Source organism: Hemitrygon akajei, chromosome 3 (genome assembly GCF_048418815.1).
Source record: "Hemitrygon akajei chromosome 3, sHemAka1.3, whole genome shotgun sequence".
Taxonomy (NCBI): Eukaryota; Metazoa; Chordata; class Chondrichthyes; order Myliobatiformes; family Dasyatidae; genus Hemitrygon; species Hemitrygon akajei.
This window is the reverse complement of record NC_133126.1, coordinates 192,469,098-192,485,130: the sequence shown is the minus strand read 5'-3', so window position 1 is coordinate 192,485,130 and position 16,033 is coordinate 192,469,098. Positions and strand designations below refer to the sequence as shown.

General features: G+C 42.4%; 1 protein-coding gene across 6 annotated transcripts in view; it reads right to left on the bottom strand.

The window, feature by feature from the left end:
• The window catches only part of LOC140725765 (neprilysin-like), a 306,429-nt gene that overhangs the window by 170,094 nt on the left and 120,302 nt on the right, over nucleotides 1–16,033 (bottom strand). For all 6 annotated transcript variants that reach the window (XM_073041648.1, XM_073041645.1, XM_073041644.1 and 3 more), the window contains exons 5-7: nucleotides 12,878–12,958; nucleotides 10,161–10,256; nucleotides 513–631 (exon numbers count right to left, since the gene is read on the bottom strand). In XM_073041648.1, the coding sequence (XP_072897749.1) occupies nucleotides 513–631; nucleotides 10,161–10,256; nucleotides 12,878–12,958 (296 nt within the window). The remainder of the gene's footprint in view (nucleotides 1–512; nucleotides 632–10,160; nucleotides 10,257–12,877; nucleotides 12,959–16,033) is intronic.

The following is a 16,033-nucleotide window of genomic DNA, read 5'->3' as shown; positions in this document are numbered from 1 at the left end:
GCCCCATCCCCTGACCTATCACTCTACTGCCCACCCCCCTGTCAAAATAGTTTAAGCCTTCTTGAATTTGCCTGCAGGTTTCCCTGCACATCTGATTTGAGCATTCCCTTCTCACCTTAAATATATGCCCTTTCATATTTGACATGCGCATTAGACATGGCAACCCTCGGACAAATATACTGACAAATATATTCTATCTATGCCTTTCGTAATGCTATAAACTTCCATCAGATCTCCCTCAGCCTCTGCTGCTGCAGAGAAAACAACCGTAGTTTGCCCAATCTCTGATTGTTGCACATGCCCTCTAACCCTGGTAAACTTCATCTGCGCCCTCTGCAAAGTATCCATACACTTCCTCCATTCCCCTCTGAAATGAAGACAGTCTGAGATCAAAATCTAGTCATTGTCAGCTGGAAAAATTTCAAACCTGCTCTATCTTAAACAGAAACAGTATTTTGCAAATTACTACATTCACCACTGAACAAGAATTATTCGCAATAAGGGGCACATACATGAACTATGTAAGCACTTGAGTTTTTGTCATCAGTTCCAACAAAAAGGTTGATGAGGGGCTTCATTCCATACTTGTAAATCATTGTTGAAAGGACGTCCGCAAGTGACCAGTTCTTACCTACAAAAATGAAAACAGAATTTATGACCATGGCAAACCGATTGATCTTTGGAAACATTAATATCTTTCCTCTACTTAACAAAACCACCTGTGAAGAGGTTACAGGAAGTTGCTCACTTTTTCTTTAGGAAAACTAAAGAGACAGTGGATTCTGGTTAACTAAGCCATTGGTTTAAGCTGCTTATTTGGGACAGCCTGAAAGAACAAAAAGAAATCAAGAAAATAGCAGCGATTTTCTTCATTTATTTGGGACACTATGCCAAAATAAATAAGAAGGGGAAAACAGAAATACATCAAAGATAGCATGCAGCAAAGATTATAGAAAGGACAGGCAGGAGATGAGGCATAATCACAGCTAGTGGCAATAGAAACGTGGTGCAGTTCAAGAAAGGCAGCTATGATCTGTGCAAAGCAATGCTGTGGTGCAGCCAACATTGCGGCCTCTCCCCCAGATCAGCTTAATCGTTTTTATGCTCGGTTCCATGTCACTAACTCTGAGCCTCCAAGGAAAGCCACCACTAAAACCTGGAACCTGCTCGTCTCTGAGGCTGAGGTACGAGTGGACAGTCACAAGGCTGTGGGACCGGACGGCATCCCAGGGTGGATACTGAGGATGTGTGCAGCACAACTGGCAGGTGTGTTTACAGACATTTTTACTCTCCCCCTCTCCCAGTATAGAGTGCCCTCCTGCTTCACATTATCCACCATTGTCCCTGTACCAATAAAGACCAAGGTAACAAGCCTGAACAACTGGCATCCTGTCGCACTCACCTCAATAATAAGCAAATGCTTTGAGGGGCTGGTCAAGGATTACATCTGCAGCTTGCTACCACCCAGACTGGACCCCCTACAATTTGTCTACTGACACGACTGATCAATAGATGACGCAATAGCCACTGCTCTACATACCGTCCTTACACATCCAGAGAAGAAGGTTGCTTATGTGAGAATGCTGTTCTTGGACTACAGTTCAGCATTCAACACCATAGTTCCATCCAGGCTCGACAAGAAACTCAGAGACTTCGGCCTTGACCCTGCCTTGTGCAGCTGGATCCTGGACTTCCTGACAGATCGCTTGCAGGTTGTACAAGTGGGCTCCCTCCCCTCCAACCCTCTGATTCTCAATACAGGAGCCCCTCTGGGCTGTGTACTGACTCCCTTCCTTTACTCCCTGTATACCCTTGACTGTATCGCCACCCACAGCTCCAATCCGCTAATAAAATTTGCCGACCACACTACATTGATTGGCCTTATCATCTCTCTGACACAGTGGTGTCAAGAAAACAACCTCTCCCTCAATGTCGCAGAAACAAAGGAGCTGGTTGTGGATTACAGGAGGCATGGAGACGGGCTAACCCATATTGACATCAATGGATCTGGGGTTAAAAGGGTAAACAGCTTTAAGTTCCTTGGCATCCACATCACCGAGAACCTCACGTGGTCTGTACACACCAGCTGTGTGGTGAAAAAGGCACAACAGCACTTCTTTCACCTCAGATGTTGAGGAAGTTTGGTATGGGTCCCCAAATCCTAAGAACTTTCTACAGGGGTACAATTGAGAGCATCCTGACTGGCTGCATCACTGCCTGGTATGGGAACTGTACCTCCCTTAATCGCAGGGCTCTGCAGAGAGCGGTGCGGACAGCCCAGCACATCTATAATTGTGAACTTCCCATGATTCAGAACATTTACAAGGACAGATGTGTAAAAAGGACCCGTAGGATCATTGGGGACCCAATTCATCCCAACAACAATCTATTCCAGCTGCTACCATCCAGGAAGTGGTACTGCAGCATAAAAGCCAGGACCAACAGGCTCCGGGACAGCTTCTTCCACCAGGCCATCAGACTGATGAACTCATGTTGATTTGAGTGTACTCTATATTACATTGACTGTTCTATTTATTAAAAATTATCATAAATTACTATGATTGAACATTGCACATTTAGATGGCGACGTAACATAATGATTTTTACTCCTCATGATGTGAAGGATGTAAGAAATAAAGTCAATTCAATTCAATTCAAACAGAAAGCAACAAATATTGGACAGAAATGTTGTATTTGATTGCAGGCAGCATAAGAAATAAAATGGACAATCTTGAAATTCAGCTACAGATTGGCAAGTATGACGTTGTGGCCATCTCTGAAACTGGGCTAAAGGATGGCTGCCATTGGGAGCTGAACGTCCAAGGATATATGGTGTATCAGAAAGGGGAGGGGGTGGTGTGGCCCTGTGTATAAGAAATAATATTAAATCATTAGAAAGGGATGACATAGGATCAGAAGGTGTAGAGTCTCTATGGATTGAGTTCAGAAATGGCAAGGGTAAAAGGACCCTAATGGCAGTTGTATTCAAGCCTCCAAAAAACAGCCATGATGTGGATTACAAATTACAGCAGCAGATAGAAAAGGCAATGTCATGATAATCATTGGGGATTTTAATACGAAAGTGGTTTGGGAAAATTAGGCCGGTACTGGAACTCAAGAGAGAGAATTTGTAGGATGTCTAATGGATGGCTTTTGAGAACAGATTGTTGTTGAGTCCACTAGGGGATCAGCTGTGCTGGATTGGGTGTTGAGTAATGATCCAGAGGTGGTAAGAGAGCTCAAGGTTAAAGAACTCTTAGTGAACAGTAATCACAATATGATCGAGTTCACTTTGAAATTTCAGAAAGAGAAACTAAATTCCAATGTGTCAGTATTTCAGTGGAATAAAGAAAATTACAATGGCATGAGAGGGAAACTGGCCGATGTTGACTGGAAAGGGACACTAGCAGGAAGGACAGCAGAGCAGCAATGGCTGGAGTTTCTGCGAAAAACTGAGGGAAGTGCAAGACAGATATATTCCAAATAAGAAGAAATTTTCAAAGGAAAGAAAGACACTACTGTGGCTGACAAGTAAAGTCAGAGCTAAAGTAAAAGCAAAAGAGAGGGCATACAAAGAAGCCAAAGATAGTGGGAAGATAGAGGATTGGGAAGCTTTTAAAAACTTGCTGAAGGAAACTAAGAAGGTCATTAAGAAGGAAAAGATGAATTATGAAAGGAAGCTGATGACTAATATCAAAGAAGATACTAAAAGCTTTTTTAAAAAGGTAAAAGAGAGTCGAGGGTAGATATAGGACCAATACAAAACGACGCTGGAGATATTGTAATGAGAGACACAGAAATGGCAAAGGAACTGAATGCGTATTTCACATCAGTCTTCACAGTGGGAGACGTCTGCAGTATACCGGACATACAAGAGTGTCAGGGAAGTGAAGTATGAGCAGTAAAAGTTATGACTGAGAAGATGCTCAGGAAGCTTAATGGTCTGAGGATGGATAAATCTCCTGGACCTGATGGAATGTACCCTCGGGTTCTGAAGGAAGTATTGCAAAGGCATTAATGAGATTGCAAAGGCATTAACAATGATCTTTCAAAAAAAAGAAAAAAAAAAAGAATCGATAGATTCTGGCATTGTACCAGATGACTGGAAAACTGAAAATGTTACTCTGCTATTTAAGAAGACTGGGAGGCAGCAGAGAGGAAACTATAGACCTGTTAGCCTGACATCAGTGGTTGGGAAGTTCTTGGAATCGATTGTTAGGGATGAGATTACAGAGTACCTGGAGGTACAAGACAAAACAGGCCAAAGCCAGCATGGCTTCCTGAAAGGAAAATCCTGCCTGACTAACCCACTACAATTTATTTAGGAAATTACAAGCAGTGTAGACAAAGGAGATGCAGTCGATGTGGTGTACTTGGATTTTCAGAAGGCCTTTGACAAGTTGCCGCACATAAAGCTGCTTAGCAAGATAAGATCCCATGGAATTACAGGGGAATTATTAAATGGGTGGAGCATTGGCTGATTGGCAGAAAACAGAGAGTGGGAATAAAGGGATCCTATTCTGGCTGGCTGCCAGTTACCTGTGGAGTTCCACAGGGATCAGTGTAGGGACTGTTGGTTTCTGCGATATACGTCAATGATTTGGACTATGGAATTAAAGGATTTGTGACTACACTTGCCGATAATACAAAGATAGGTAGAGGGGCAAGTAGTGTTGAGGAAACAGAGAGCCTGCAGAGAGACTTAGATAGTTTAGGGGTATGGGCAAAGAAGTGGCAAATGAAATACAATGTTGGGAAGTATATGATCATTCTCTTTGGGGGAAGAAAGAATCGGGCAGACTATTATTTAGATGGGGAGAGAATTCAAAATGCAGAGATGCAAAGGGACTTAGGAGTCTTTGTGCAGGATACCCTCAAGGTTAACCTTCAGGTTGAGTCAGTGGCGAAGAAGGCATATGCAATGTTAACATTCATTTCTAGAGGTGTAGAATATGAGAGCAGGGATGTGATGTTGAGGCTCTACAAGGCACTTGTGAGACCACACTTGGAGTATTGTGTGCAGTTTTGGGCTCCTTATTTTACAAAGGATATACTGACGTTGGAGAGGGTACAGAGAAGATTCACGAGAATGATTCCAGGAATGAAAGGGTTACCGTACGATGAACGTCTGGCAGCTCTTGGGCTGTATTCCCTGGAGTTCAGGAGAATGAGGGGGGATCTCATAGAAACATTCTGAATGTTAAAAGGCCTGAACAGATTAGATATGGCAAAGTTATTTCCTATAGTAGGGGAGTCCAGAACAAGAGGGCACAACTCCAGGATTGAAGGTCATCCATTTAGAACAGAGATGCGTGCAGAGAAATTACTTTAGTGAGACAATGGTATATCTGTGTAATTTGTTGCTACAAGCAGCTGTGGAGGCCAAGTCATTGGATGCCTTTAAGGCAGAGATAGATAGGTTCTTGATTAGTCAGGGTATCAAAGGGTATGGGGAGAAGGCAGGGGAGTGGGGACGACTGGAAGAATTGGATCAGCCCATGATTGAAAGGCAGAGCAGCTCAATGGGCTGAATGGCCTACTTCTGCTCCTATATCTTATGGTCTTATGCCACATATGTAGGACAGGAGAGAGTTGCCAAACAGTTTCTAACTAGGGTCAGTCGCAAGCACTTGTGTGGTTGTTAGACACTACACTGTGCTTAGGGTGAACAGTTTTAAATAACATCAGTTGCGTGTATTTATATTAAAAAAACAGAAAGTTTTGTCACTGATAGTTGGTGAAAAATAAGCAGTAAGACAATTCAGAATCATGTTGCTCACTGTGGTACCAAGCAGCCAGTCTTCGAGATGCCAGAAATGGCCAGGAGTGGAAATGAAAATTAACTACAACGTCAGAAACTATGAAGAATTTGAAGGTATCGACAACCACCTTGAATGTTACAATGAAAATAAAAATTTGGAGGTTGCAATCGTCAAAAACATTGTAAGAAGACAGTCCATTATCTGCACAGATTTTGTTCATTTATAATCAATCAAATGTATGAATTCCTCTATCAATAACTACTATGTTTAAGTTTGTTCTGTATTTCATTTAAATACATAATTTGTTACTCAATTAAACAGTAGTTTGTCTCTTTTATACTTTTTAACTCTTTCCATGAAACTCTGGCTAAAAGGGCAGCCATTTAATAGGGACAGAATGTACGGGCCCCAGTGTATCCCAGTCAATTGGAATCCACTATACTCCATTTCTCTTCTTTCTCATGTTGGGAAGAAGACACAAAAACATGAGCCACAAGACTCAGGAGTAGCTTGAGTACCATCAGTGAGGCTGCGCTTAAAAAACAAGATAAGCTTTAATCGTCACTTGTACCACTAAACACTCAGTGGAATGCACTCTTTGTATCAACAGCCAACATAGTCTGAGGATTTGCTGGGGTGAGCCTGCAATTGCTGCCATGTTTCCAGCACCAACATAGCTTCTCCATAACTTATTAACACTTAATAATGCGTACATTCTTGGAAGGGTCCACACAATGCTGAAGAAACTCAGCAGGCCAGGCAGCAACTATGGAAAATTGTAAACAGTCGATGTTTCAGGCTCAGGATCATTGAACAGCTCTTAGTCTGGCCTTGGCCCTTTGACCTGTTTGACATGGGTGACCCTACCAACAGATGGCCTTGATTCCAGGCAACAGAGCTCTCCGGGTCATTCATGCACACAAGCCTCCAAACCCTACAGCAAGGTAGTGGTCCACTTGGAGGTGCTGGCAGCAAATTTTGACATAAGTCTATCACTACATGGAATCCGAATTACATCTGTGAACGACACTCAGTAGCCGTTTAATAGGTGTCTCTTGTATCTAATAAAGTGGTCACTGAGTGTATGCTCATGGTCTTTTGGTGTGCAGTGAATCCATTGCAAAGATCAATGTGTTGTGCATTCAGAGATGCTCTTCTGCACTCCGCTGTTGTAACACGTGGTTATTTGACGCGTCCCTGTCAGCTCAAACCATTCTGACCATTCTCCTCTGACCTCTCCCATTATCAAGGCCTTTTCATACACAGACCTGCCATTCACTGGATATTTTTTCTTTTTCACGCCATTCTCTGTAAACTCAGCAGACTAATGTGCATTAAAATCCCAGGAGATCATCAGTTTCTGAGATACTCAAATCACCTTATCTGGTACCAACAATTGTTCAACCATCAAAGTCATTCACATCACATTTCTTCCCAATTCTGATGTTTGGTCTGAACAACAATTGAATCTCTTGACCATGTTTGCTTGCTTTTATGTATTGAGTTCCTGCCACAGGATAGGCTGAAATGATATTTGCATTAACAAGAAATTGTACAGGTGTACCTAATAAAGTGGCCACAGAGTATACACTGGTCATTGCTGATACAGATTATATTTTTCTATGTTGATATGATGGTAAAGATAGTTTACCATTTTGTGCCACTATATTTGTTCTTTCTTTATCAGTAATCTATCCAATAAAATTAACAGAATAAAGAATTATTCTTTGAGGAAGAGAAGTCCAAATTTCTGTCTGTTGCAGACACAATTCTTCTTCAGTCCAACAAGAAATAGAAACATAGAAACATAGAAAACATAGAAAACCTATAGCATAATACAGGCCCTTCGGAACATGATGCTGTGCCGAACACATACTTACTTTAGAAATTACTTAGGGTTACCCATAGCCCTCTATTTTTCTAAGCTTCATGTACCTATCCAGGAGTCTCTTAAAAGACCTTATCATATCTGCCTCCACCACCGTTGCCGGCAGCCCATTCCACACACTCACTACTCTCTGTGTAAAACTCTTAACCCTGACATCTCCTCAGTACCTGCTTACAAGCATATTAAAACTATGCCCTCACGTGTTAGTCACTTTATCCCTAGGAAAAAGCTTCTGAATATCTAAATGTTCAATACCTCTCATCATCTGATACACCTCTATCAGGTCACCTCTCATCCTCCGTTGTTCCAAGGAAAAAAGGTCAAGTTAACTCAATCCATTCTCATAAGGGATGCTCCCCAATCCAGGCAACATCATTCCTCATTGAAGAATGAATTCAATCATATTATGATCACTGCCTTCTAACTGGTTCTTTTACATTAAGCTGACTAATAAAACTTGGGTTATTACACAACACCCAGTCGAAGATATCCTTTCCCCTGGGAGGCTCAAGCCCAGGCTGCTCTTAATAAGCCATCTCATAGGCATTCAACAAATTCCCTCTCTTGCGATCTGAAACCAACCTCGTATATTGAAGTCACCCATTACAATTGTCACATTACCTTTATTACAGGCCTTTTCCAGCTCCCTTTGTAATCTCAACCTCACTTCTTGGCTATTATTTGGAGGCCTACGTATGATTCCCATTATGGACTTTTTAGCCTTGCAGTTTCTTAACTCCATCCACAAAGATTCGACATTCTCTGACTCTATGTCACCTCTTTCTAAAGATGTGATTCCATCTTCTACCAACAGAACCACACTACCGCTTATGCCTTTCTGCCTGTCCTTTCGATACAAAATATATCCTTTAATGTTTAACTCCCAACTATGACCTTCTTTCAGCCACGACTCAGTGATGCCCACAATGCCAGACCAACCAATCTCTAATAGCGCCACAAGTTCATCCATCTTATTCCGAATGCTACATGCATTCTTTTATTATTCTGACATGTACTGAGATACCTTAAATTTGCATAGGGTTGTGGAGTGAAATAACCTCCCATAAGCTCCCACCACCTATTAAATACTCCCAGTGGCGTACGTCTCAAGAAGCCACTGGCAGCCAAGACCAGCTCCTGGCCTTCACGTGTGGCTCAGCTCCTAAGCCCGGTGGAATTTCTACTGATGGGAGAAGAGGCAAAGGCGGGTTACTGGCATCTTAAAACCAGTCGCTTCGGGCAGCTCATCAGCTGTGGTAGGCAGCTCTTCTGGAGAAGGAAAATTCTAATCTCCAACTTCCATTGTCTTGCAGCTATACCCACTCATGGGGAAGGGTTTGGGAGTAAACCATAGGAAAAATATAGAGCTGGAGTTCCTTAGGCAGTCCTACGTGGAGTCCCATGGTGACTGACAACTCCCATGATGCTGCCGGTGCCAAACTGTATCAGTCTCTACCATTCTTTTGGAGTCATCAGCTGCATGGAGAGGGGGAGCCTGCTACATGGGCAACAGCTTGCTCTTCATATCCTACCACCCCGGCTGTTTACCCATAGACAATTAGGCCACAACATCCATGGTCAACCCCGACCAATGGAGGACCTAATAGTGATCATATTAGTGTTGCAAGATGTCCATACATTTCAATACAGGAGTGCACTGAGGAAATATAGACAAACAAAATAACTAATGCAGAACACAGCATTACAGTTACAGAGAGAGAAGCACCATGATGAGAATGACTGCCACGTCAGGAGAGCATCTGTTCAGAAAGAGGACAAAGAAAAGTGAAAAACTTTGTTTTACATTCATTATATCCTCAAGGAAAGAGAATTTCAGACTTTTATTACCTGTTGGAGAAGGAAAAAAAAGAGTGGTGGATATGTGGAATGCTCTGCCCCAGAAGACAGTGGAAGCCAAGTCTCTGGATGCTTTCAAGAGAGAGTTAGATAGAGGTCTTATAGATAGCGGAGTCAAGGAATATGGGAAGAGGGCAGGAACGGGGTACTGATTGTGTATGATCAGCCATGATCACAGTGAATGGCAGTGCTGGCTAGAAGGGCCGAATGGCCTACTCCTGCACCTACTGTCTATTGTCTATTGAATTTCTACGCAGCTCAGTTATAAATGTCTGTTCCTTTGTTTTATTACTATAGGAAATCCACATATCATAGCAGAGGTCCCCAACCTCCGGGCCGCGAAGCAGGCGGGGTGCAGCAGTAGCCAGCGTCCACCCAGCACGTCTTTAACAAAAAGGCTGAAATAAACAAGCTAATTAATTAGGTGCCGCAGGGCACGTAAATGTCGGCCCAGATCAGAGGCGATTGATCGGCTACCGCTGCACCCTGGCGTGCTTCGCGACTTGGTATCGGTCCATGGCCTGGAGGTTGGGGACCACTGTATCATTGCACTTTAGTTTTTTATCCCAAGGATTTGTGTGATAAATCTGATCAACTACAGTTATTTGATTGAACTTAAAACTGAATTATGTGACACAGTGGTTCAATCTTACCAGCAGTGGTCTCCCAGTTATCTGTTGCAACTGGCCAGTCCTGCAAACCACGCAGCAGGGTGATCAATGGCTCACCTCCTCTGATCTCAATTGCCGCTGAAATAAACACAAGGAGAGAGGACTAGAATATAAAAGCAAGGATGTAATGTTGAGGCTTTATAAGACATTGGTCAGACTGCACTTGGAGTATTATGAGCAGTTTTGGGCCTCTTATCTTAGAAATAATTGGAGACAGTCCACATGAGGTTCCTGAGAATAATCCCAGAAAATAAAAGCATTAACGTATGATGGCTCTGAGATTGTACTCATTGGAGTTTAGAGGAATGAATCTGGGGGTCACTGTGTAACCCAAGGAATATTGAAAAGCCTAGACAGTGTGAATATGGACAGGGATGTTTTGTTTATTAGGGGATTCTTGGACCAGAATAGAATAATGTCCCTTTAGAACAGGGAAGAGGAGGAATTTCTTTATCCACAGGGTATTGTGGAGACATTTGGGTATATTTAAAATGGAGATTGATGAGTTCTCGATTAGTAAGGATGTCAAGCATTCTTTTATTGCTTCTATTTACATTTCCAATTCATTGTCATGCTACTGATCTCATTATCTTTCTTCTTTCATCTGAACCAATAGAGTGTTCCTTTTATGTTTTGGTTTCTGTTTTGCTCTCATCTTCTAATTGGTATGCATCTTGGCTGTTTTCCTCAAAGTATTCTGTTTTCTGCCAAACTCTTTTCCTCATTCCTGGTGGACTGCCTTCTGTTTCTTCTTCCTGGTTTTTTACTTGTCTGGTTCCAGTCTCTTGCCCTTGGGTTTATTAGGTCATTTGGTTGGATCATCTGGTGGGGCTGGATCTGATATATTCCCAGCCTTGTCCTGATTCATTACAAACTTATAGCAGGATTGAAACATAAATGCCATTGGGGAAGTGGCCATAAGGATCCTGGATGTCAATATCTCTGAGATCTAATGTGGACCCAACATATCAATGTAGCTACATAGAAGATACAACAGCAGCGTTGGCAGTTTGAGGAGATTTAGTATGTCATCTAAAACACCTAAAACGTGAAACATCCTACAGAGATGTACTGTGGAGAGCATTCTGACTGGCTGCATCACCATTTGGTGTGGGTGGGAAGTTATTGCACAGGATTGAAATAAGCTTCAGAGAGTTGAAAACTTAGTCGGTTGTAAACTAGCCTCCATAGTATCCAGGACATCTTCAGGGAGCGATGCCTTAAAAAGACGATGCCCATCATTAAGGATCCCCATCACCCACGACATGCCCTCTTCTCATTGCTACCATCAGGAGGGGAGATATAGAAACCTGAAGGTACACAGTCAATTATTCAGGAACCGCTTCTTCCCCTCTGCCATATAATTTCTGAATGGACATTGTTCCCATGGACACTACCTCACCACTTTTTAATTTTATTTTTGCACCACTTAGTTAACTTAACTATGTTTTATATATACTGTAATTTACAGTTTTTTTTCTTTTTTTCTATATTACAAAGTACTACTGCCGCAAAGTTAACAAATTTCATTATATAGATCAGTGATATTAAACCTAATTCTAATTATGAATTAACAAAAAGCCCATTCCTGCTTTTTGCCTCTGTCACTCAAATTTGATAGGGTCTTCATTAGCAGGGGCATCAAAGGTTATGAGGAGAAGGCAAGAGAATGGTATTGAGAGGGATTAGATAGATAGATAGATAGATACTTTATTCATCCCCATGGGGAAATTCAACATTTTTTCCAATGTCCCATACACTTGTTGTAGCAAAAACTCATTACATACAATACTTAACTCAGTAATAATATGATATGCATCTAAATCACTAACTCAAAAAGCATTAATAATAGCTTTAAAAAAAGTTCTTAAGTCCTGGCAGTTGAATTGTAAAGCCTAATGGCATTGGGGAGTATTGACCTCTTCATCCTGTCTGAGGAGCATTGCATCGACAGTAACCTGTCGCTGAAACTGCTTCTCTGTCTCTGGATGGTGCTATGTAGAGGATGTTCAGGGTTTTCCATAATTGACCGTAGCCTACTCAGCGCCCTTCGCTCAGCTACCGATGTTAAACTCTCCAGTACTTTGCCCACGACAGAGCCCGCCTTCCTTATCAGCTTATTAAGACGTGAGGCGTCCTTCTTCTTAATGCTTCCTCCCCAACACGCCACCACAAAGAAGAGGGCGCTCTCAACAACTGACCAATAGAACATCTTCAGCATCTCACTGCAGACATTGAATGACGCCAACCTTCTAAGGAAGTACAGTCGACTCTGTGCCTTCCTGCACAAGGCATCTGTGTTGGCAGTCCAGTCTAGCTTCTCGTCCAACTGTACTCCCAGATACTTGTAGGTCTTAACCTGCTCCACACATTCTAAGTACTGTATGTAATTAGTAAGTATTGTATTTAATTAGTTTTGCTACAACAAGTGTATGGGACATTGGAAAAAATGTTGAATTTCCCCATGGGGATGAATAAAGTATCTATCTATCTATCTATCTATCTATCTATCTATCTATCTATCTATCTATCTATCTATCTATCTATCTATCTATTAACTGCGATGAAATGGCGGAGTAGACTCGATGGGCCAAATGGGCTAATTCTACTTCTCTGTCCTATGGTCTTATGGAGAGACGTTAGGACAAATGATGGAGGCCATGTGAAATATCTGGAATAATCATAGGATCATTACTTACTCTGATTTAAACACGACTGGTACAGCATCTTTGCCTTCTGAATCGCAGTGGATCCTTCATCTCCCGGCTTCTCCAATACATCTGAAACCAATGTAGAGAAGGAAATCAAACTGTCAGTGGGGTCAAATGGACTCAGAATTATTCACAATAAAAGCAGAGATTTTCATCCAAAGATCGATGGAACAATGCAGCCCCTCTAGCCTGTACCTGGACGTGAATTTAAGTGGGCATTCTCTCTTCCTACCTCTCCATTCTGGCAGAAGATATGAAAGTCTGAAACCACACACCTCAAGGCTCAAGAACAGCTTCTACCCAACTGTTTATCAGACTCCTGAGTGGACATCTTGCATGATAAGATGGACGCTTGACCTCACAGTCTACCTTGTTGTAGAACATAGAACTGTTCAGCACAGCAGAGGTCCTTCATCCCACAATGTTATGCCAACATTAAACCTACTCCAAGATCAATCTAACCTTTCCCTTCTACAAAGCCCTCTACTTTTATTATTCTCATGCACTTGAGTTTCTTAAAGCCCCTAATGTATCTGCCCTATCACCACCTCCGGCAGGGTATTCCACACACCCACTACTCTCTGTGTAAAAACTTACCTCTAACATCACTTTCCTCTAATCATCTTCAACTAGGCTCTGATCATCCACTCTATCATAAGACCATAAGACATAGGAGCAGAATTAGGCCATTTGGCCCATTGAGTCTGCCCCATCATTCAATCATGGCTGATTCTTTTTTCTCCTCCTCAGCCCCACTCCCCAGCCTTCTCCTCATAACCTTTGATGCCATGTCCAAGCAAGAACCTATCAATCTCTGCCTTAAATACATTCAACAACCTGGCCTCCAGAGCTGCCTGGGGCAACAAATTCCAGAAATTCATCACCCTCTGGCTAAAGAAATTTCTCTGCTTGGTTTTAAATTGACATCCTTCTATCCTGAGGCTGTGCCTCTTCTATGCCTCTTACCATTTTACACACCTCTAAGATATCTCACATCCTCCTTCACACCAAAGAAGAAAGCCCGAGCTAACTGATCCTTGTGAAACATACCCTCTAATCCAGTCAGCATCCAGGTAAAGCTCGTCAGCACCCTCTCTAAAACTTCGACATCCTTCCTGTAATGAGCTAACCAGAACTGAACACAATATTGCCAGTGTGGTCCAACTAGTGTTTCATAGAGCTGCAATATTATCTCATGCCTCTTGAATTAAGTCTTCTGAATAATGAAAGCCATCATGCATACATCTTCTTAGCCACCCTATCAGCTTGAGAAGCACTGTGAGGGATCTATGGACATCAACCCCAAGATGCTTCAGTTCATCTGCACCAGCAAGAGTATTGAAGGTTAGCCTAGTCATACTCTGCCTTCAATTTCAATCTCCCAAAGTGAAACACTTTTCACTTTTCCGGATGGAAGTCCAGCTACCACTTCTCTACCCAGCTCTCCATCCTATCAATGCCCTGTTGTAGCCTATGATAACCGCCTGTACCAACTATCATATCATAACTAGATAGTTTCTTGTTTGGTAAGGGGGTTAGGGGTTATGGGGAGGAAAAATAAAATTATCCATGATTGAATGGTGGAACAGACTTGATTAGTTAGTTCTGATTCTACATGTTATGGTTATGCTATTGGTGTAAACTTGCTGCATGCAATTTATCCTGCTTCCTACCAGTGACTTCAACATTATTTAATTGACTATAAAACAGTAATGGATGCCTTGAGAGCTGCTGCAGAAATGCAGCTCTTTCTTTCTTCTGTCAGACCATATAGGTGACATATTTCAACATTGTTCTACACAAGGTTTGGGGGATGGGGGTCGCTGGCTGACCCTGGGTTTTAGACACTCAGTGGTGAGGTGGGTGGACAAAACTGAAAGTGCCCTTTATAAAGAATTTTCTACGAAATGAGGCTCCAACCAACCACTACCCCGATGAGGAGCACGGAATCATGTAGCCAACACATTCAGCTCAGTGTTCCAGACGCTAATAGAGTGGATGCAGAGAGGACAAAAGGGCACAACCTCAGAACAGAAGGATGCCTGTTTAGCGTGGAGATAAGGAGCAATTTCTTTAGCCAGAGAATGGGTGAATCTATGGAATTCCTTGCCACAAACAGCTGTGGAGGCCAAGTCATTAAGTACTTTTAAAGTGGAGTTCGATAGGTTATTGCTTAGTCAGAGCATCAAAGATTATGTCGAGAAAGCAGCATAATTTGGTTGAGAGAGATAATAAATCAGCCATGATGGAAGGGTGGAGCAGACTCAATGGCTTGAATGTCCAAATTTTGCCAATGTTTTATGGTCTATGGCTTAATCCCATACTCCCCACTCTTCCTCAAGGAAAGCCCAGGAGTGAAAGGGATATAGTAAACACTCTCCTACATTGCCTGAGAAATATGCCATGTTATAGAGAAAGGTCACCATCACACCCCTCTGCCTCCTGTTCTCTGCAGTTCCCTTCTCTCAAACCTTTTTCTCCATGTCTCATCTCCATAGCCACTGACCACACCCCTCACAAGAGTGGGCACACTCTCAGCTTGCCCTGCATTACTGCTATGATTTGTCACCCCCCCCCAAACTCACTCTACCATGATTGGTCACTCTTTCTCCTTGTCCTGCTATGACCGCTTAACCCTCACTTGTCCTGCTATGGGGGGGAGTGCTGAATCATAGCAGAGTGATGTGAGGGGTGACTAATCATAGCAGGACAAGCTGAGGGCATGACTAATCAAAACAGGATGAAGTGAGGCTTTGTGGCAAAGTTTTCAGGTGACACGAATATAGGTGGAGGGGTAGGTAGTGCTAAGGAAGCAATGCGATTACAGCTGCAATAGACAAATTGGAAGAATGGGCAAAAAAGTGGCAGATCGAAAACAGTGTTGGGAAATATATGATAATGCATTTTGATAAAAGGACCAATAGTGTAGTCTATTATCTAAATGAGGAGAAGGTTCAAACATCAGAGGTGCAGAGGGACTTAGGAGTCCTCGTGCAAGACTCCAAGAAGGTTAATCTTCAGGTTGAGTCTGTGGTAAAAAAGGCAAATGCAATGTTTTTCAAGGGGAATAGCATATAAAAGCAAAGAGATAATGCTGAACCTTTATAAGACACTAGTCAGGCCACACTTCGACTATTGTCAAGA